This window comes from Simochromis diagramma, unplaced genomic scaffold, assembly GCF_900408965.1.
Source record: "Simochromis diagramma unplaced genomic scaffold, fSimDia1.1 OVJJ01000387.1, whole genome shotgun sequence".
Taxonomy (NCBI): Eukaryota; Metazoa; Chordata; class Actinopteri; order Cichliformes; family Cichlidae; genus Simochromis; species Simochromis diagramma.
In genome coordinates, this window is record NW_024387152.1 from 9015880 (window position 1) to 9039580 (window position 23701).

A 23701-nucleotide genomic window follows, 5' to 3' on the forward strand; every position below is an offset into this window, starting at 1 on the left:
TCTTTGAACCTTCATTTCCTGAGGAAATATCTATTTCTTGCTTCAGTCGTTCACTGCTTAGGTGGCTGGTTCAGTGTGGCCGTGTCAAATATAAAATTCACAGTCATGTTTTGTTTGTTTGTTTTATGATGTCCTCTGCACTCTATTCAGCATGATTGCAAAGCGCTACAGTTCACACATTGTACTTTAACGCTCTCTGACACTTACTTTGAAAAGTTGATGGGTTTTTTGCCCTGCTGTCAAAATGTATCTCTTTAACGTGTCCATACCTGAATATCATCATGTTGGCAGGATTTGATTGTGATCAGAAAAAGTCATTGCATATATACAGACACACACAGAATGTTTTCTTGCTTTTATCCTGATAGCTAAATACACCTCAACTTGTGCTAGAACCGTCTCTCCTGGTATAATAAAAACATTTAGTGAGGAAGCAGCTACTGTATGAGGCACCACCTTCCCACCTTTTGGCCTTAATGTGTGTGATGGAAGGTCAGGGGATGGTGGAGACCGCCTGGCCACAGTTCAGTGTAGTACAACATAGATGAAAAGCTGGTTGTCAGTTTCTCTTTCACTACGGCAAAGAGAGAGCCTGGCAGAGAACGGATGGATAGTTTCTCTGGGGGAGTGTCTGCGTTATGTGTTTTATGGTATGGACTTTTCTTTGACCTGTTACAAGTTGTAAAACGTTATTATTTACATTTAAAGTGGCATTTGCTTAGTTTACTGCATTGCATCATTGGGATAGAAATTACTATTGCTATTGCAGTTCAGTGACAGAGGGAGTGCTATATATATTTTACTACTACAGATTAAAGAAGACAGTTTAATCACTGTTTTTCAATAATGTTTTTAATTTCTAGCTATACTGCACAAATTAGTCCAAATGTAAAATCTTGAAAGCACTCTTTAAGTGATTTATAAAGATGTGACTGATCCAAGTATTGTACGAGATCAGTGATTTGGTATCTGCTCTCTGGTTTGAGCTTCCTGTGTGCGTGTGTGTGTGCAAGAAACAGTAAGAGTCAGAGATGGGAGTTTTAGAGAGAATATGGAAACTGACTTTGAGCTTCAAAGCTGCTATGGTTATTCAGCTTTGTGATTCTGTGTCCTACTGGGTGGAAGTTTCCCAAGAGCCGAATGAATTCCTAAACCCTGCTTAAGCAGTCGCTTAATGAAATCATTAGGTCTCGCAAAGTTTCGTCCAATCCTGCTGTAAAATTAGCTTGAAGAGGACACCTGATCAGGTTGAGTGTAAATCTTCACATGCTGTAAACCAGCGGTCCCCAACCTTTTTTGCGCCACGGCCCGGTTTATGCCCGACAATATTTTCACGGACCGGCCTTTAAGGTGTTGCGGAAAAACACAACAAAATAAAACTAGTACCGGTACCGAAAAAAAGAAGATTTATTCATAACACACGTGAAAAGACCCAGGAAGACCGAGTTAAAGATTAAAAACGATAACAAAATAACGCTGAAAACCGCTAAAAACCCTGAAAACCATACATTTCACACCTGAGCCTCAACTCTCGCGGCCCGGTACCAAACGACTCACGGGCCGGTACCGGTCCGAGGCCCGGGGGTTGGGGACTGCTGCTGTAAACCACTTAAACCAGTGTGGCTGTAACAATATGATACATACCTCATGTGATTGTGTTTTAGAATCCATTTTGGTATTGGGCTTATCTTTCTGCCATGTGATCAGCTTTCTACATGGGAAGTGATGAATACGAAGCCTGGGAGCAAAATTCAAAACCACACACCCAGATTTCTTTGTGTAGAGAGTCAGTGCACAGAGAAATCTATGTGTCTTCCAGGCATTTTATGATATACAGACCAAGTGATTGTGGTGCAACTGAACACTCAAAGACTGAGAGGGAAATGAGGCACAGTTGGGTGTCTTGATGTTTACCTTATGGAAGATAACTGAAGCAGAAACTACAGTGTTCTGCCTCAACGGCTGATTTCTCTTATTTATTGTTTTTTTTTTTTCCTTTTTTTTCAATTTGCAAGTAATTGAAATGGTTAACGTGTAGCTGTTACAAATTAAAGTACTGCCACAAAGAGCAAATGAAATTGCAATCATCTGTCTTTGTGTTAATTAGTAATTTGAGGCTTCAAAAAGAGACAATATTAAAGTCAGCAGTGGGACACAGCGGTGGAGAATCTGAACAGATAGTAGCAGCAACAAATCAATATGTGAAGTGTGTTATTTTTTATTTTTTTCTTAGCAAATATCTACCAGGGATAATCCCAGATCCCCACACAGCCAGAGTCCACCCACACTGCTGTTTTTATTTGCTTCCTGATTAGAACTCTTCTCAGGAGTGCGTTTGATTGACGTGTCTGAGGTTTTTTTCTCCTTTTTTTCCTTCTCTTTTGCACATGTATTGCTCATTAAGATTAAACCAAAAAAAAACAAAACACCAACACAGCACCAATAGAATAAACACAATACATAAATACATGTTTATGTATTGTGTTTATGTGTTGAAGCCCTTCTAAACAACACATCGTTTTCTCATCAGATACAGCGTTACACGGTTTGAATGTGCATATCAAAAGTGATGGAGGGGTTTAGTTCGTTCTAGAGAGAAACCTTTAGAAAAGTCCATTATTCTGTTGCATGTTTCTGTTCTCTGCCGACTTGGGGCTGTGAAACATCATCACTTTACACCCACACTGACTCCCAACAGACAAGAGTCAGAGTTCCTTGTCCACTGTGTCACATTTGCATTAATATATAGTTAGACATTTGCTGAAAACGACTGTTATCTCAGCGTGTGGGCTGCTTTCCATACAAATGTATTGATCTAAAAACGGTGTGGATTATTAATCAAGTACATAATAATCCAGACATTGCAATAAGAAGCCCTTAGTGGCCAGTGTGATCTTTTCTTTCTTTCTTTTGTTCGTTCTTTTGTTTGTTCTTTTGTTCTTTTGTTCTTTCGTTCTTTCTTTCTTCTTCTTTTTAACAAAAAGGCAGACATATTGGTAATTGTTGATCTACGGTTCTCATCAGTCCTTTCCACATCTATCAGTACACTCTGTGCTTTCTCTTTGTTTTCTTTGCCTGCAGCCCTCACAGTGTTTTTGTGAATTGTTGATCCCTCCCTGGGTGTTCAGGCTGCCCAGCCTGCTGTAAACATACCAAGTGCCCGCCCGTCCAGGTTAGGGGGAGGTATGTTGGGTGCTGCCCCTTGTCTGCAGGTCGAGCCGCACATACACGCAACCCCGTGCAACCCTTGGGCCAGATCTGTCAGTTCCTCCCCACTTGTGAGCACAAACACACAGCACATTCTGTCTCCTTCTCTCGCTCTCTTTCTGTGCTCTCATTGCCACACGTCCACAGCACACAACCCTAGAGCATGCTGGGAGAATTAATGGTCCAAGTGGAAAGAGTTGGCGGGTGGTTGGGGAGATGGAGGGAGGAGGGATTGGTGAAGGAGGAGGAGGTGTAGGTTAAAGGAGAAAGAGTTCTGAAAAGACTATATCACGAGTGCCGTGGTCTTTCTCTTCCCTCTCTCTTCGCCTGTTTCTTTTGTATACAGACAAGCCTGTGATGCCCTCTTAGTAAAAATCTAAAGTTGTAACTGTCATGTAAGTTACGTGAATTGGAGATTTTTCTATAATCTACAGTGTGTCCAAGTCATGGCCCACAGGAAAAAGTTGGCCCTTCACAAATGTTAATCCAGCCTGCATATCGCTTTAGGTTCTTAAATAAATTTCAATTTGACCTACTCGGTTGTAGAAGTCATCTGCAAAGCAGTGTGCACCTCACACACATGCTAAAACTGGATGCAACAAACAGGAAAGTTAGTTCTTAAGGCAGACCATTTCAGCTGTGGTAGGAGACTGAATAAACTATGCCTTCACCGAGTGTAAAGAGGCAATTTCTGTTTTCAAAGAACTTAATTTGTTGTCTGAATCCACATACCAGTAAAGGTATGGAGTCATGGACAAGGAACAAAGGCTTTGGAAAGTCCCTGAACAAAAAAAAAGCTGTGCAACTGTGTGTTCCTTCAAGGCCAAACTCAAAGTGATGGAGATGCAACGGTGTCGGTTTTGTATCGGCAGCCAGCTTCATGGCAGAAGCTCGGCTGTACGGTAAAAGCTGTTTTCCTTGCCTTATGTTTTTAATGAGACGGTTACTGAGCTCTGATGTTCAGGCCTGCAAAACAGCCTATATGAGACTTGTTAAACAAAAATATTCGCCATTGTTCTAAGCTTTTACATCAACTGTAAATACAGGCTTGTAAGTCAATTTGTTATAATTTGTTTGAATTGTAATCAGAATGCAATATTTTTTCTTGATAAAATGCTGTCATGGTTAAGAAACTTTTGTTTTCTGGCTTAATCCTCTATGCCAGGCACATCAAACTCATTTTACATTGTGGGCCCACTTTCATCTTATGTGGGCTGGACCAGTAACACTCAACTTTCTGTCAATGTAACACATTTTAACTACACATTTAATCAATGACACGATCTTTATATAAGACAAAATAACACAATTTTAACAGTATGTTTGAGAAATGTTGCTAAATTAAATGAAGGAAATCTGTCAGCATGACTCTTTGGGCTTAATTTTAAGAAGTAAATGTGTGAAATAACAGAATTCTATAATTTAAATACTGTGGTGTGTTTTTTTTGGAGAGGGTCGAGTAGGAAGGAGTAGGCTGTAAAATGTAATAAAAAATATAGTTAAAAGTACCAAATTTAAGTCCTCCACATTTTCCTTTCCATGGGCCAGACCAGAGTCTTCACTGGGCCAGTTCTGGCACCTGCGCCTTATGTTATACACTCCTGCTTTATACAAACCAAACTGTACACAAATAGGCTACAAGATGCATAATTTCCCAATCAAATGAAATCCTGTTAATAAACTATATGTCTGACCCTTGGTGTGACCCTTACGTTAGCGAAAGTGAATTTGACACCCGTGTCCTACTTGGTACTCGTTTTTCTTTTTAATTTTGAAATCTCTTTTTAGAGATCTGAGCAGAGGTCTGTAAGACATTCACTGTAATCTTCCTCAACCTATTTACAGGGGGTGTATTTTCTTTGCTACTTTATTGTTGTAACCCCGCAAATGCGGCTCGTCTGTGAAGCACTTTGATGTACCTGGGTCTTTTAATAACACTAGATTTACTAAACCTGCGCAAATTTGCTTAACTTCCCTAAACCCAACACCTCCTAGAATTACTGGGTTTTTTATTTTCTGGTGCAAGTCCCGAGGTGTTAAGCACCCCTGCTGAGATTTCCACAGGTCGTCAGCTCGTTTCTCCTCCAGCTTTTGTTGTGCAAACCACCCATTATCCTTGAGGCCTGGCACATTTGCATTTGCTCACTCAGAGTTGCTCAGATCCAAGTCAGGCCAAACCTCTGTGTTACAACTTTCAGAAATGCCTGCCGTACCTATACAAAATATCCCACACATTGACTGACCTGCAAATATAAAAGACGCACATTCACACCTTCCTTGACTCTCAGCACAGATCTTCCATTGTTCCATTGTCACTGTGTATGTGAGGAAGTGGCATTGCTTGACTACAGCACAGTGCTGTGCATAAAAGCAGACCGACCCAGGCGGGAGAATGATTTCTTGTTCACATTTCTGAGAACGCACATCAGGATGGCCTCCGTATGTGCTATAGAAGTAAAACTGAAACTGGAACTGAACTGAAACTCTCAGCACTGACCAACTGTGTTTGCTCTTGGAACTGTTTCACATACAAGGGTCAGTACTACAGGCAGAAACATGGGTGTGCCATGGGTTCCCCACTTTGTTGACCAATGGTCATGACAACTTGCATATTAATAATCAAGAAGCTGACCTCATAGCCCATTGTTTGACAGTGGTGCTAGTTTCAGTAATTATGCAAATGTACTGAACCCACTGACATCCAGATGAACAGAATTTCCTTACCTGAAAGATTGAGCATGCATCAGGACACTTTCTTCTGTATAATCCTCACTTACATTACACTGTTCCTTGGTGCAGCCTCAGTTCATTCACTGACTGTTAGCTCCCATTAAGCCCAGTTTCTTTTATTGGCTGCCCCTCGCAAGCAAGATTTAAACAGCCGGTGAGTAGGTGGGGCTTCTGCTGTCCCAGGATGGCCGTCCTGACAATATCCCTTTCTCTGACGTCATACAGAGTAGAAGAAAACTCACTCTTCAGATCAGTCAGAAACCTCAGGTTTTTATGTCAGTGAAATTACTTAAACATATGCTAGCCTCATTATCTGAAATTTTGACCACTTATAGAATAGAATAGAATAGAATTCAACTTTATTGTCATTGCACATGTCACAGGTACAAGGCAACGAAATGCCTTGTTTGCATCCATCCAGAAGTGCTTTAGCCATGATATAGATATATTACAAATATATATTAGCAATAATATAGATATGTAAGTATATTACAGAAATGGGTCTATTATGGTATGTTATAATGTACACGGTATGTTATGAATATGCTATAACTATAAGTATGTACAGGCTGTAGTGAGTACAAGCTATGTACAGGCTATGAACAGGATATAAATATGAAAAACTATAAAGAATATGAAATAAAACAACTATACAGAAATATGAGATATACAGCTATACAGAAATGTGAACTATGCAAGTTATAAACAGTTGTAGAATTAAAAATTATCGTATTGTACAGAATGAGTATTTACACAGAATTATACAGTAGTGCAGTTAAGATAAGTGAGATATGTGGATAATTTCTACAGAGGCTATATAAAGTGCTAGTGGTTGTGAGTGGTGGTTCAGTCCATGTTATTATTGTGTTTATGAGGGTACAGTTGTCCATTGTGTGTGTAGGTGTAGGTGGTTGTATCTCCAGTCCATGTGTCTAATGTGAGGCAGAGTTCAGGAGTCTGACAGCTGTGGGGAAGAAGCTGTTCTGGTACCTGGTGGTCTTAGTCTGGAGGCTCCTGTAGCGCCTCCCAGAGGGCAGGAGGGTGAAGAGTCCATGTGATGGGTGACTGGGGTCTTTGATGATTTTCCCAGCCCTTTTCAGACAGCGCTTCCTGTAGATGTCCTTTATGGCAGGAAGTGGTGCTGAATTAACATTGGGTTTTAGGCTAGTTTTTTTGTTTTGTTATGTAGGGACAAAGTTTCATACGTTAATAAGATGATATCTTTGTTTCCAACACCCAGGAGAATTTCTTGTAAATTAGATCCCTTGATGTGAATGAAAGCTTGTGAAAGGAAAAAAATATTAAAAGATAAAGTGGGTCACTGTTTTTTTTTTATTTTGGAGGTCATCAGATTGTAAAAATCTAAATCACCCAAGTAGCTGATTCAAAAAGAACTGGATTTAATTGCCTCTTTGAGCTTAGATCCAGCTATCTTGGAGGCCAACATGTAATTACAGGTATTTGTCTTAAATAAACCAGTCTTTTTGGACCTTTAAGAACCCTGTCTGTTAGCCTCAGAAAAGGCTATTTCTGCATGCATGCTTCATGGGAATACTGACACTAAAGAAGTGTGTGTGTGTGTGTGTGTGTGTGTGTGTGTGTGTGTGTGTGAGAGTGAGAGAGAGAGAGAGAGAGAAATAAGGAAAAAAGAAAGAAAATGTGCAAAGAAAAAAAGTTTTCCCTTCATTTCATGTGTGGAAAGATTCAGAGGGGCATGCTGGTCTCTTAGACACAGCGGGGCTGTCACCAAAGGTCCTCATTACTCCACTTCTATCCAGTCGACTGATTCTCTGCACATTCAACTTATGGGAATAAAGACAGCGTGGGGCTTTGATACAGACTTCCATGGATTCCATGGAAGAGAATTCTGGGAATAAGGTTGGCACGCAGACCCCATACTCACACATTTTAACACACCGGTGTAGGGATGATTTGGACGTAGAGGAAGATTCACTTTTCAGCAGGGTGTATCACACAAAGTATTCAGTTTACGTTCTCAGACTGGTTCTTGGCTTTTACCATAAACCGATTTAATCAAAAATAATTTCTTATGCGTGCGTCCCTGCATGTAGTCTAAACTGCTGTTTAATATGCAATATTTAGTGATGTTTAAGGGCTTGCTGTAGTTCTCAAAACAGCGTCTGTTATCTTACTGTGTGTTCAGTATTTTGTCTAAAGTCGAAAACCTTTTGTTTGAGTGATTAGTCCTTTTAAAGGTTAGAAAGTGACGATTGTGAATGTGCTGATTAAGCCATGACTTTATCCCACTGTTCATAAAATTACTCTTGAGGTTTTTTTGGCAGTTAGGCACCATTATCGTCTTGAATTATGGGAACCCTGGAGAGCTTCTGATTTTGTGAAATAGCTTTATACTCCCTGGGCATTTCACTCTGATTCTGTGCAGTCATCAGACCTAATGACTCCCAGTAGATGGCTAGTGCACCAGTTTAGAAATGCCCACAAGGTTGGCAGCTGATTCCAGATATTATGACTCTTCTCTATATTCAAAGCCATCTGGATAGAAGGAACGGCTAACATAATGAGATTGGTGACTTTTTCCTCAGTCTGACTTGACAAAAGTCAGATTTCAAATTCAAATTTTATTTGTCACACACACACACAACCATACACAGTATGACATGGGGGTGAAATGCTTGTAGCTGTACAATGCCCGACCATTAAATGACAGAAAAAAAAGTTTTACAATATTTACAATTTACAGGTTACTACAAAATTTACAATTTAACTTAGGAATTTACAGTTAAGAATGTGCAAATAGCAGAAGAGATTATAAAGATTATAAATTATAGGAATTATAGGATTATAGGAAATGTGTGGTGGTGCATGTGGTGATGTGTGTGAGAGTCCAGTCTTATAGTGTCGTGTGTGGGAGAGTCCAGTCCTACACCTGGTTCAGGGCCCGAATAGCCTGGGGGAAGAAGCTCCTCCTCATTCTCTCTGTTTTGGCCTTAAGGGAGCGGAAGCGCTTCCCAGACCTCAACAGTGAGAAGAGTCCATTGTTGGGATGGGAGAGGTCCATCATAATCTTCCTAGCTTTGGACTTGCACCGCTTGGTGTAGATGGACAGCAGGTCAGGGAGCTCTGATTGAATGATGCGTTCGGCTGAGCGCACCACTCTTTGCAGATCTCGTCTGTCCTGCTTGGTGCTGTTCCCAAACCAGGTGCAGATGTTTGCCGTCAGGACGCTCTCGATGGTGCAGGAGTAGAAGTTCTTGAGCACCTTCAGTGGCAGATGGAAGTCTCTAAGTCTTCTGAGGAAGAAGAGACGCTGACGGGCTTTCTTAACCAGGGAGTTGATGTGGCAGGACCATGACAGGTCCTGAATGATGTGGACACCCAGGTATCGGAAACTGTCCACTCTCTCCACTGGTGTGCCACTGATGATGAGGGGTTTGTAATTCCTCGCCTGCTTTGTAGTGAAGTCCACGATCAGCTCCTTAGTCTTGCTGATGTTTAGGAGGAGGTTATTCTCCTGGCACCAGGTCTCCAGGTTCCTAATCTCCTCCAGGTAGGCCGTCTCGATGTTGTCGGAGATCAGGCCCACAACAGCAGTGTCGTCAGCAAACTTGACAATGGAGGTGGTGTCTGATGTGGCTACACAGTCATAAGTGTACAGTGAGTACAGCAGGGGGCTTAAAACACAGCCCTGAGGCACTCCAGTGCAGAGTGAGATGGAGGGGGAGACTTGTTTTCCCACCCTCACTGATTGGGGTCTGTCTGTGAGGAAGTTGAGGATCCACTGACACAGTGATGAGCTGAGTCCTAGATCCGTCAACTTGGTGAAAAGCTTAGAGAAAAGCTTTTCACCAAGTTCATGCAAGTTCATGTAATCGACAAAGATATCTAGACCTTGACACCCAAGTATGGGTCAAGCCCCCAAAGAATCGGATTTTATGAGTTTTTAACAGCTGTCTGGACATCCTACTGTTGATGTTGCTGCAAACTATTTCAGTCAGTGAGGGGTGAATCATTCCTACTGACATGATTTTCTTTTGATACAGTAGGTGCAGAAACAGTAAGCTAGAGCAGTTACCTACAGAAGGTTTTCTGAAAAATTGAAAATCATGCTTATTATTATTATTATTATATAGCTGCCACAATCTCATCTAGGGTGGGATGATGTCTCCTGCCTCAATACAGCTCTGAGTGGTTGATTGTTTCTTCAGAAGTTAAATTTAACCAGTCCTGAATCAACTGGGATTTGTGATCATTAGCTGAGCTATTTGACAATGTTTTAATCAGTCAGTCTCTGTTTTCTCTGTATCTTACAGTAAAATGTGGCAAAGTAATAACACAGGTTAGTGCTATGCTTCATACCTTTACTGATGGCAGTTACACAACCGTAATTACAGCACTATAAGAAGAGACACAGAATAGCAAGACTTAAGCTACCATTCTTTCTTCATCTTTCCAAAGGAAAATGGGTAATAGGTGCAGCCATGTATTGAAACGTGTGCCAACAGACATGAAAATACAGTAAATAAGAGCAAAAAAAGAGTATAATACAAACTTGAAAATCATAATTTGATATGACCACCTTTATTCTTTAGCACAGTCTGAACCGTCTTAGACAGCTTTTTTGCAATGTCTTCAAGTATCTTCAGGAATAGTTCTCCAGGCTTCTTGAAAGACATTCAAAGCCCTTCTTTGGATCTTGGCTGCCTTTTGTTCTGTTCTCTGTCAAGATGATCCCACACTGCTTCAGAAATGTTGACATCTGGGCTCTGTGGAGCCCAATCCATGGCTGATAGTGTTACACTCTGTGATTTTCTATAGAGGTATGATTTTAGTGCACTGGCACAGTGTTCGGATAATTGTTATGCTTAAAAATGAAGCTGTTGCCATTCAGATGCTTTCCTGATGGTATTGCATGGAAGATCAAAATCTGGTGGTATTTTTCTGTGTTCATAAATCCATTAATTTTGATAAGATCTCCAAATACCACTGGCTACAATGCAGCCCCAAGCTATGACAGAGCCTCCACCATGTTTTACAGATGGCTGTAGACACTCATTGTTGTAGCTTTCTCTTGACCTACTGTGTACATACTGGAAACGATTTTAACCAGAAGTTTCAGATTGGGATTCATCACTCCAGAAGAGCAGTAGATGATGAGTGATCAGTCTTAGACACAATATTGGTTCATCCCTTGAGTTAGGTGCATTATTTATGCACAAATGATTGTTAGCCACTCTTTAGTGACTTAACAAACAAATCAGTTGACTGAAGACTTTTGCACAGTAGTGTATTTAATCCAGTACATCACCTGAACATGTTTGATTGTTGCAGTAGTTTGTTTACTCCATGGGATACATTCAGTAATGTCAGGCTGTTGTTTCTTGACTGTGTTAAAAATAAACTGGTGTCCAGTTATATTTGGGCAGTGATATTTGTTGTCATTTTGTCTTTTCTGTAATTCAGACGTTCACATCCATATTAGGTTAACATTAATGCTTTCTTTTATTTGAAGTCCTCTCTCTCCTTCTTCAGGCTCTCCAGGTCTGCAGCTGCAGTTCAGAGTAGATGATAGTTTCCTGAAGCCAGGGGAGAAGCGCTGGTTTCTTCGCTACCTGGCCCTCCACGCCATGCATATTGACATCTGGGACAGTGACTCCTTGCTCCTGATAGGTTCTACTGCAATCGAACTCAAGGTAAAAGCCTGTGAGGTCAAACCTGTGATCATAATGTGACTATTATGGTTTAGAACCACAACACTGGACTTCAGCTCACCTGATATTTTCCAAAAACTTCTGGAGTTAATGAGAAATACAAGAAAGACAGCAAGTTCAGACCACACCGTATGCCCCCCTGTCAACTGAGAACAGGAAACAAAGGCTTCTGCATTGGTATTGTCACTGATTATTCCCACAACAATTATGATAAATGAGTATCATAATTGTTATATGTACAAATAAGCCTCTAAAGTCTTTGTTAATACTTATGTTACACTCTCTAAAAGTCACCATGACTCATTAAGAGATCATAAATAATTGGTTTGCACTTAATGCAATACTTTATAAGTAATGGGAATCCATTAGTTATAAAGTTTGAAAATATTGTCATTAAACATGTTTTATCAATTTATTAATCCAGAAATAACCATTTAGAGCAGTTAGGAGTAATGTTTTCTAAATGATGAATGAGTACCTTACTAATATTTAATAGTTTGTAATTGTAAGGTGTTACCAATGTTTCTCATGTTGAGTTTTTTTTTTAAAATCCCTAGTACATGTTGCGTCAGTGTAAATCGGCAGTACAGGCGCTTCATGAGGTGGAGGTACTGACCACTGACTACGTAGGAGAGGATACCTTACTGACAAACCCAGACCTGGGTCGACACTCTGCTTCCAGCCCCATGACGGTTCACACCATTGTCAGAGGCCGGCTCCACATACGCACAGGCAACATTGGCAAGTACAGAAAGACTCAGTTGCAACTCTATTGCTCAATTGTAACTTTCCTGCTTTGGCATAACAATACCAACGTCGCGAAAAAAGCAACAATTCTCTTGAGTATTTTAAATAAATTGTTGCTCAGCTGTAGCTGTGGCAACGTTTTTCAACTGTAACAAGGCCAACTGAGAGAGATTAACAAAATAATATCCTTAGGTGTGACAGCACGATCACTATTCAAGGTCTTCTTTCAGTGCCTTTAATTGAAGAACCATCTCATGACTCTGCAAAAACCTTAGGCTCTTGTGCATAATCACTGATCTGTATTCCATGGCTGCGATGACCATAATTCCCCGCTGTCATGACTTTTAATGGATATACTGTATGCAAGAGACTTTGGATACTGTCGTTTATCTTCATGTTCTACTGGGGACACACGGAAGAAGCTCTACGCTTAAAGCACTGGAAAGAATTCATTGGACCTGCCACTTAGTTGGTCGCAAGTTTTATTGCCGGTAGCAGACACTCTTCGGCTTCCACTGGGACACGGAGGAGTGAGTGTGTGTGATAAAGTGCAAATGGTTCGGCGGTTGCGCTCTGATAATGTGAACGTAAATGTAAGCAAAACCTGGAAAACACAGAGTTACACTTGTTTGAGCTTTTATGGGAAAATCCACTTTCGGTAATCCCTCTACATCTGAAATATTTATGAGTGTTTTATATTCAGGTCATATTCCATTGGAGCCTTATGAAGTAATGTTGTCTATTTACTCTTGCTGATGTGTAGAGTTGAGAAATGGCAGTGGATCACCGGGACTGCTGTTGCTGTTCAGAGTTCCCATTTCCAACACCGGCAAACAGAGGTGTGCAGGCTTGCAAAGCGAACGCTGTGCCAAAGCAAAAATATCTTGATGTGATAGTTCCGCTTCGTCTAGCAATTGAACACCTTGCTTCTTCCTTTGCGCTCATCCAATTTGGGCCCGGCGTGCCCCTGCGGTGCGATGGCAGCTGACGATAGCTTCCCTGCCATTAATCAACTGTTGAAATGATACTCCCTCTCATAAACAATGCATCCTTCTCCAGGCCTCCAAAACTCTTCGGTGTGCCATTGTTAGGGCTAAATATGCCAGCACTTTCTCATTGGGCTTATCACTCAAAGCAGGTTGAGAGCGCAGCGGGTTATTAGGTGTGCTGGGGATGCGAGGAGGAGGGTTGTGTCTGGCATGTAAATTCCAATCAAGGCTCAGATATCCATCAGGCGCCCTGGCCGACAGTCAGAATCAATTTGGGGAGGGAGTACTTGCAAGCACTTTTCTTTGTTTCAGCTTCCATCTGTCGCTGCCTTTCTCACATTCTCCCTCCTCTCTTCACTCTTTATCACTGTCTTCCTGTTTTCTCTTATTCATCCATTTACCTCTTACCCTTCTATCACACGCTCGCTTCCACCTTCTATTTGGCTGTTTGTTTTACCGCTCTCACCTCTCCAATATCCACCGCGTCTCTCTTTCCCTCTCAGCATCTGTCATCAAGCCATAATGAATCAGCACTCTTATTTGGTGGGTGGTGAAGGATGTGAAGCCAGCATTTGATGGAAAGGACACACACGCTCATGCACGCGCATGCACGCGCATGCACACACACACACACACACACACACACACACACACACACACACACACACACACACACACACACACACACACACACACACACACACACACAAGCACAGATGCATATCCAGCCATTCATACATGCCTGAAAGGTAGGCACTCTTGTACTCACAGACATATAGACAGACAGGTGTAACGGAGCGTGGGCAGGTTGTGTGATGAGCCAGGATGGCAAAAATGAGAGGAGGACAGGTAGAGTATATCACTGATATAATATGAGAACCCTGGAACCACAATTTCTCTGATTTTTAAGTTCAGTGGAAGGATTACAAGGCTCCTATATGGATTGAGCATTTTCCTTCTCCCCTGGCTTTAAATCCCCACTGCACAGGCTCAACAAAGGACCACCGGCCAAGCTGAGAGACAGGCTGTGTACTTGTGGTGATACTGTGCAGATACAGCGCCTGGATTTCAGCTTGAGAGGTGAAGGAAAGTTGCTTGAAAATGTCAATGATGGAGGCGTGCGTGGCAGCAGCAGCAGAAATTTTTCAGTGAAGCGTTATTATAGAATGATGTTCAGCAGCCTGAGGTAGTCTGATCTGGTAAATTCTTAAATGTTGGTCACTTTCTATGCCATATTTTGTAGCAATCCTCTGTTTTATCATCTTTTATTTGGTCCTGATGAAAACTGCATTTATCAAAAACAATAAGAGGAAGTGTCTAGTTCACACCAATAGTCGTCTAATACTCTGCACTGTGACGCTTCTCTTGCAGAAATGCTCATTCAGTTGTGTTCATTCAATAATTCCAGTTGATTTACTTCATAGTGAAGTTTCCATTTATAAAATAGCACTGCTCTTAAGGTATAATCAGTGACACTCAGCATTTCCTTCACAAATGTTTCACATTAAAAGCCAGACACTGACTTGCTTGGCATAATGCGGCCCCTGTTGCTGCTTGGAATTTATTTTGATACATATACAGGAAGTGGTCGTCTTAATCCAACTAAATTTACAGAAAAGGACAGAAAAGGCCTTAACCTATCCAATACGGTCCGGGCTCTGGGGAGACCAATTCATGGCTGATAGCTTTCCAATGTGTGTTTTTCTATCCAGGTATGCTTTTACTGCAATAGGAATGTGTTTTGGGATTATTGGCATGCTAAAACATGAAGCTGTAGCCAATCAAATGCTTTCCACATGACCCTGTTTATGTGTTCATAATTTTGAAAACAAGACTCTCACTGTTGCACTTCTCTCATGACCACCTTTGTACATATTGCACAGAATATGAACCAGAATTTTCCAATTTAAATTCATCACTTTGTAAGATCTGTTACCACTGATTTGGAGTCCAGCTCTGGCATAATTTGGCATGCCTCAGCCTTTTCTGTCTTTTTCCCTTGCTTAAGAATGGCTTCTTGACAGCCACCCTTCCACTGTCACTGTTTCAAATGAGGTTTCAGCCAACAGTAAATGGATCAACTGAAAATGCTGAGACATACGCAACTTTCCAACTAATACCTCTTAAGGAATCACCTTGTTGGTGCAAAAATACTATTTTATGTCTGTCACGCCGTGTTATCTTTGGCATTTCTCATATGTTGAACTAAAGTAATTGGAATAAAATTTATGTTTTTGCAACAGGCTGCAAATTGTCTAAAGATAGACTTTAGACACTTTGTCAAATGAACACAAGGGTGGGAATCATATAACTCTGGTAATACTGATAAAATTAGTGCTGTGTTAAATTATTTCTGCATTCTCAGTGAACCCTGATGTCACTGTGGATTTATATTATAAATAATATATGCTATACATGTGTCATTATATTATCATCCCCCAAGCTTTTTATAATTCACAAGCAACACAGACCTGACTACCTACTGCTCGGCCCCTTTTGTAATTTTATGTGTCTCAGTCTTGCATGCTATTAATCATGTCTTTACTTCTGTCCTTTGGGAATTCATCAGAATTAGGCTTTATTGAAAAAAATGAGTGGCATACTGTCATTTCCAAATGAAAAAGAGTGAAACACCGAATGATATCCTTTTTAATTATCACAAGGTGGGATTGACAAGTAATTAATTAAATGGTAATGATATATGCTGTCAGGCCTATTCAATCATTCTATAAAGTAGCTTTTATTAATAACGTCGTAAAGGACAAAAGGATGTGGCTTAGTTGAATAATAGCGAGTTGTGAAATCAAGGGTTTGCTTTTTGCTGCAGTATATTAGGAAGAATGACAGTGCTCCCACATAGAGCGCTATAGGAGCAGATGAGGAGTCTTTAAACCATGACGACCGCCTGCACGTCCCATGAAATGGATTGACTGGTGTGTCAGGAGGAAAACTCTGATGCTTTATTGATTTCTTCTGGTAAACCCACAATAAACTCTGTGGGGTGGGGAGGGGAGGGGGGCTGAGATGGAAACAGAGGGAAAAATGCATTAAAGGGAGGTGCTAATCAAAGCATTACGATCAGTGACCAACTTTAACCCAAAGACAGAGAAGAGACAAAAATTGAATAAGCTTTCTAGTCCATTGTGTCATTATGATGTAAAGCATAGAGCAGCATGTAAAGCAGCTTTTCCATAGATGGATACTGTGCACTGACTGATGGCTTTGTAATGTATTTATTGTCTCTCTAAAACAAGAAGGGAAGGAAAAGCGAATAGATTGAAGTCAGGTGGGTACAGATAAAGGCTGAATGAAGTAATAAATAAACAATGTAAGAAGTAAAGAAGACATTGTTTTTCATAGATTTTAAGCTTTAAAGCCTGAGGACGCCTTAAGAAACCACAACAGGAGTGTATACTGAACTCAAACAGTGGCTCCTTCAGTGGGACTGTGAACATTCACGGCTGCCCCGAAAATCCTTTCCTTACATGTGCTGCAGATTTCCCCAGATGATTTTGCCACTGCAGTAGGACCTAAGGATAACAATATTATCGCTGCAATTTTAGTAAACCCTGGTGCTATTGAAACAATATGATATATATAAAAATAACACATGATATTCATATGCATGTGTCATTGTATGTGTATCATTTATATCGTGTACATTGTTTTTTACAGTTGTTTTATTCATAGTAAGTGCCAGGATGCTGCATTTACTGTTCAAGTAAATGCAAGATTTGATGATAGGACAGTATTATTATTATTATTATTATTATTATTATTATTAATTTTATTTTTTTTAACTGATTTTAGTTAAAAGCATTAGAGGTTTACTTAGTGCCAGCACAGGGTTACATCAGGTTAGATTATCTCTTTCACCGTCAAAATAAGACGATTACCATGAAATTAATAGTTAAACTATTTATTCTCGACAGTTTTATTCAGACAAACAGAGTATCTGACCCCCTGATTGTCTCTCATTTAATCTCTCCCTACATTAGTGTTGGTCTTCACCAAATTCTGTTGCAGGGGCTCTTCCTATGCTCAGACTCCAGTTGGTGTTTTCGATTTTGTTTGGTATTAGGCAAGCAGCCTGCAAAGGGCCTGTGAGACCTCAATACCTGGAAACTGTTGCCTGCACTGCTGGAACCAGGGTTAATGAGAGTACAGAGTGAGAGTCAAACAACCAGCATCAGCTTCATCACCCGGTGACCCCTTTCACTTAAAAGATGATTTAGAGGTTTTTACTTAAAGCTGATCTGTTGTTTTGTTATTTAAAAGTTGTCATTAGTTCAGATTTCACACAGATTTGTTTCTGTGCCCGATCCCAAATGTGTGTGTTTATTTAACAGCTTCTCCAATTCTACCTTATTTGACTCATAAAAAGGTAAAACTGCTTACATTGCCAAAGAAAAAGTTGAAATAGGAGGTGCTTTTTTAATCCACTCTGAAATGACAGTAATATTTGCCAACACTAAAACAGCCCATATGTGACAGAAAGGAAAGCCTTTTGATGAAAACTAGTTTTGCTGACTGTGTCGTGGCTAGATCCTTTCTCTCCAACTCGTACGTTCTGTTGGCGTCCCTTTAAGTAGTCCTCATATACACACATCTCTCCCAACACATCATACACAAACCGACAGCATGTATCTGCTTCAGCACAGTAGAGAAGACAGATTAGAACCTTCTCCAGACCACAGTGCTCCTCATCTGCACCCGCCTGATAAGCCCTGGAGAGACCGTTTGCCACAGCAGGAACAAGTCGAGAGATTTCTGCCCGAAGCTGGCACAAGTGAAACAAAATATCCGGGAAATTTACCTAACAATTAGTTTAGCTATATAGGTGACTTCCCTCGGGGGCGCACAAACAGTATATCTGCTCATTAAAGGCTCTTGTAGTCGGCTGACTTCATATGCCTTGCTTTTAGCCTTGACGTTAGAGAATATCTGCTTATTCTGAAAGGTCAGTGGCCTGGAACGGGGAGGCAGAAGAAATCGAATATTGCAGGCTACTTTGAAACCCCCTTGGTGCTTGCTCCCATTTGTTCTGGGGCCCAGTAAATCAGTGGTTTGTTGTGGCCTTAACCTCGAGAACTGCCAGCAGAGCAATGAGGGCGGGCAGGTGGGTTACTGCAGAGAAGGGTTATTGTCATGCAACAGCGAGAGGCAGTCAATAAATTTGATAGAGTTCAGCCCCCTGGCACTTTGTTCACAATTACTCTCCTCCATACAGACAACGTGAAGCAGCAGACGCTGTGCTGACTTTCTGTCTGCAGCACAAACCTGGAGTATCACGTTGTAATTAAGTACTGAGGACCGCAAGCTCTGTCTTAACAATCTGCCACTGTGATTCAGCAGGTAGGAAAAAAAGATAATACGACACCCACGTCAACCAGAAGACGCACTTAAGTAGGTATTATCTGTTGGGCTTAATGATGGTTGTAGCGATAGCCAATTAATTAAAATGACTGAATGATTAAATCAGAGGATCATAATTGGGTTCATCATCAGTCCATTTGTTTTATTATAGACATGTAGCACTCGGTGTTCATCTTATCACTTTCTTGATGGTTTATTGTGTAATTCTGTCGATCAGCAAAGCCTTTCTTGACATAAACAAAGGGTCCATAATGATGGTTTTGGGAAGGAGCTCTACACAGCTGCGTAACTGATCATAGATGATGATGTGATGGTGATGATGATGACGTCTTTACTGTAATATTTGGGAAACACTGCTGAAAACAAATACATTTGGCTAAGTCGTGTGGCCAGGGAAAGGTGATGGATGATGAGAAGAACGCATTGGGACGGCAGACACCTCACCCATTAATCTGCAGAGCTACGCTGTCTGTGTCTTTTTGCATGGCAATACCAGCTCCCCATTACTCATTTAGCTGCCGCCTATTATCAGATTGCTGATGAAGAAGTTGGCCTCTAAAAGAGTTGGAGGGTACTTCTGGCACACCCTTGTAAAACTCTTATAAGCTAACAGAGGTGTCAGTTCTGGGCATTAAAGCCACTTAATTGCTGCACTCACCATATTTCATATGAAAGCATCCTGGATTATGTATCCCGCAGCCTCTCAGAAAATACTACACTATACTTCTTATGATACAATTAAGCAGCTCAAAGCCTGGAAACTGAGGGGAGTGATGGGAGCGCACGTGTCAAAGTGCACTGTAATTTAAGCAGTTGCAAACTTTTAATTTGACTTGCTTCTTCAGTCAAGTGTTGTAAATTGTAGCTAACTGTTTCCAAGTGGAGGCCTGTACCTGTAAAAGACTATTTGACCTGTGGTATTTAAAAATGCTCTTAGGAAGGTGGGTCGTAGGTTTTGGTTGGGACTCTGTGCAATTACCCGTCACTTCCCTTAGCGGGCATTTTGTGTGTGAAGCACCATTCAAAGGTGTAAACAAGCCTTTCCCGTGGCTGCTATACTGCAGGGGCTCTGCACTAGATGAATTAATGTTTGGAGAAACTGTAATATTGACCATCATTCAGTGTCCTGCTACAAGCGCACCATGAAGCACTTATTTATCCACTTGCCTGTTAAAAAGAGGGAAAAGTTATGTTTTTGCCATCCTGGAAACAAAAAGGGGACACAATTACAGCAGGTTGAATACTCCCGGGACTGTTTTTTCCAAACTGTCAACTGAGCTATTCAAACTATCCTGAACATAGAGCGGATGTGATGGCAAGACTAATACAGTGAGAGATCTTTTTTTTTCTTTATCTAAGAATTCTTTAGAATAAGGTTGTGTAAATCTGTGGCCAGTCCCCATTCCAGAAATACTGGCAGATAGTTCCAGGTAATATTTAACTGCTCTGTGTTCAAGTGTCTTACTTCATCACTGACACCCAGCACTCAGCCAAACCAGACAGAGGCCAACAAACCCATCCATCAGCATCGTGTTGCCAGCTTTTTGTGTCCAGACCTTTCTGGCAATTTCAGGCCACTAATTACCACAGTAGGCTTGTCTGCATGTATTGATCTTCCCTCAACTGTCACTGGAATGTTTTCACTTTGGCAGCGTCGGCAGTGAAAAATGCGTTGTTTTGCACGTGACTTTAAAGAGAACTTAAATCCGTTCGTCGTTGTTTTATCGTAAACATAGAGCATCCCAGCTCTTGGCGATATGGGACAAACACAACAACTTTTAAAGGGTGGAGATGCATTTTACGTTGAATTAGTTGCGCAAAGGAGAAGAATGTGAGTGTAAACACAATGCTAATCTCTTCTATACACAGCCTGTTGTATGCATACCCCAACCAGCCAAAGCTTGCTTTTCAGCAGGACAGAGATGCTAACTATGCTTGCTTGCAGCAATAAACATAATGGTGGAAATGTTGCCTACTGCTGCTGTGACATTTTATGTAATACTAAAAAATAAAGCACAATATAAAAATAATGATGCAATTATTAAAAAAAAAAAAAAAAAAGAATGCCACAACTAGCTCAAATAAATGCTAAATGAAAAGTGACAGACATGAAATGTAACACGCTGTCTGACAAAATACTTCATAGAGGGAGTTAATGAGTATACCCTGATGCTGCAGCACTAATGACATTTCGTTTTATACACAGTAGTAAATCACCAGGTTGAATCATAGAGAGTTTGTAAAAGATGGACAGTATGGGTGCGTTGCACAGACACAGATACCTGCTGATTAGTGCTAAGTAACACCACATATGTTATCAGGGGGTTCAGTTCAATGTGTCAAATTAGTGGAGGTGACAGCTAGCAGGCAGCTAATGGCCTGTGTCAGCATCCACCTGTCATTCAAACAGACCATACCACCAATAAGGCACAACTTTCGCTTTAATACCTTAATTAAACACCACCCTTACAGTAGTTTTGAAGAGGTAATTAACTCATTCACTGCCAGCCATTGGCAGTGAATGAGTTAAACCCATTGACTCATTCACTGCCATTGACGTCTATAGCCGTCAATGGCAGTGAATGAGTTAAGAGACACAAACAGTTTTTCTTTATAAACTTGGGCATTTTAACATCATTGTATGTGACTGGGATCTGGGATCGACTCGGCCACTCCAAAAACATCTACATCATTTGACTGGACAGAGTAGCGTATCTCAAAATATTCAGAGCTCCATCTCTTGGAAAGTATCATGCAATCTTTCTGTATTTCAGAGCCAGATGACTTTTGAGCAAAAATCTCCCTTTATGAGCTTTGGCTAAGGATGACATAACTGCAGCTTTCTGCACAGCTGCCAGACTGTGGAGGATCCTGCCTTGAGAGGTTCTCAGCAATCCAGAGACACTACAGCAGTCTCATACAACCGTTTGCTGCTAAATAGTGACTTGTTCTGTACTCCTTTAATTCCTATAATTCTGATTTATTTGAGCTTTATTTAATAAGCCTTAATCTCACCAGTGTTGCCAAATTCATCTGGAGATTTTCAAAGGTTGATAATATCTTGTCAGCTTTTGCAAAATATTGATGTTATACTTTCATGCCTCTTGCAAGACATTGCACTATATACTCTATGTTTCAGGTGTTCAAAAAGGTATTTCTGGGTTCCTATGTTACATAAGAACCGAGATATCAGTTGAAATATGTTTTTTTTTTTAAACCTAAAACTTTCATTGAAACAGTTGTTATGTATAGTTGTTTCACTGTTGCATAATAAATTGAAAAACAGTGTATGTACACAATGCCATGTGAATGCCATGACAGTAGATAAAGCAAGTGTTAAAAATGTAAGAGATAATAGTGAAGGTGAAGGTCAGCACAGATGGAGCTGGTCTCACAATGACTGTACAGCCCTCCTTTTTTAGTTAATAACTGGGTTGCTAGTTAGAGTTACTGAATCAAAGTTCTTTCAAAGGTGTTTCGTATGTCAGTATATAGAACTAAAAGCTGCTGTTTGTCCTAAAGGGTGCCCTGCAGACTCTGGCAGAAAGAGGCCAGCAGACGTGATGCAGTCTCTCTTGCATATCATCACGCCTTGTGAAGTCACCAGCGGTTTCAGAGGAGGAAGTCTGTCCAGCAGGAACATCCTCCAGCTCAATGGCAAGCATTTTATTCCACAACACACTGCATTTTGCTTTTGTTTGTTTTTTTTCTTCCTGTTTTTCTCTGTTTAGAGTTCTGTGCATGTCTAAGCACATGTAAGTTACTGAGTATTTTATGCCACAGAGTAATTAGTGTCTTTTATTTTGGCAGTGACCATGTTTGTGCCTTGATCAGCTCAACCAGATCTATTTCACATTCTCTCTTGGCTGCACCACAGAACCACTCAATTTTCAAACTAATTGAGCTTACAGAAGCGTCTCTGGTGGCTAGCCACAGTCCTGTTTGTGTTTTATGTGTGTGTGTGTGTGTGTGTGTGTGTATGCACACTCCAAGTAAAGACAGAAACACACTGGGGAAACCAATTTTTTCCTCAATTACACAAACCATCACGAGTCAACTGGTATGCGATTCCTAAATTTGTCCTCAAATGTGAATGACTGGCACACACACACGCGCACACACACACGGATAAAAAACAGATTAAAAGCAAGCTGCAAATCAGCCAGTTGCTTAGAATAGTATAAAGAACTTCATCACACTTCTTAAAACATTTGCTTCGTGCACACCACATACTGATACACAAAGACACTCTAATGCGTTTGGAGGTAGCAGCAAACATGTTGTGTATATAAAATATGTTTCATAATTAATTCATGAACAGGTTCGCCTAACATGTATTCCACAAACTGTTGCAATCATGTATTCACAGCTCTTGTTACTGTGCAAACACAGTCTGTTCACTGCTTGCTCACAGTCTTACCTATATCGCACCTCTCTAACTACCGCAACCTCTCCGACTCCTCTTGTCTCTCCTAAATTGAACTCTTTCCTCTTCTCCACCTTCTTGTGCCATTTAAACACTTTCAGCGCAATAATTGCTTTCACTGGAGTCCAGTCAGCCAGTTAACAGTAAGCACCTGTGAACAGAGCAGCTGCACTGTGCTGTGTGTGCGTGTGTGTGTGTGTATCTCACCATCCCTGTCCCACTTCTGCCTGCCCGTGGCTGTGAAGGAACCAGTATAGCTGGACACTATCAGGTTAGGTGACTGTCAGGCCAGTGCCTCTTTGATAATGATACTGGTTCAGAGAAGAACAGTGATAGTGGGAGTAGAAAACAGAAAGGGAGTCAGATATCCCATCAGGCTGTTATTTATCAAAGTGACACAGCAAATACAAGTAATTTCAGAGGCACTATGACCAGTGAGGTGATGTATATCTAACAACAAATGCAATGCAAAACCCGAAGCATTACAAGGAGTACAAAATAAAGCAGAAGAATAGTTTTCAGAGGATCCTGAAAAC

The 23701-nt window shown here is 40.8% G+C and overlaps 1 protein-coding gene across 5 annotated transcripts in view; it reads left to right on the forward strand.

Moving 5' to 3' along the window:
• Nucleotides 1-23701, forward strand: part of nphp4 (nephronophthisis 4) — a 172050-nt gene that overhangs the window by 119531 nt on the left and 28818 nt on the right. For all 5 annotated transcript variants that reach the window (XM_040048010.1, XM_040048011.1, XM_040048009.1 and 2 more), the window contains 3 exons: nucleotides 11449-11609; nucleotides 12185-12368; nucleotides 22262-22396. In XM_040048010.1, coding sequence (XP_039903944.1) covers nucleotides 11449-11609; nucleotides 12185-12368; nucleotides 22262-22396 — 480 coding nt within the window. The remainder of the gene's footprint in view (nucleotides 1-11448; nucleotides 11610-12184; nucleotides 12369-22261; nucleotides 22397-23701) is intronic.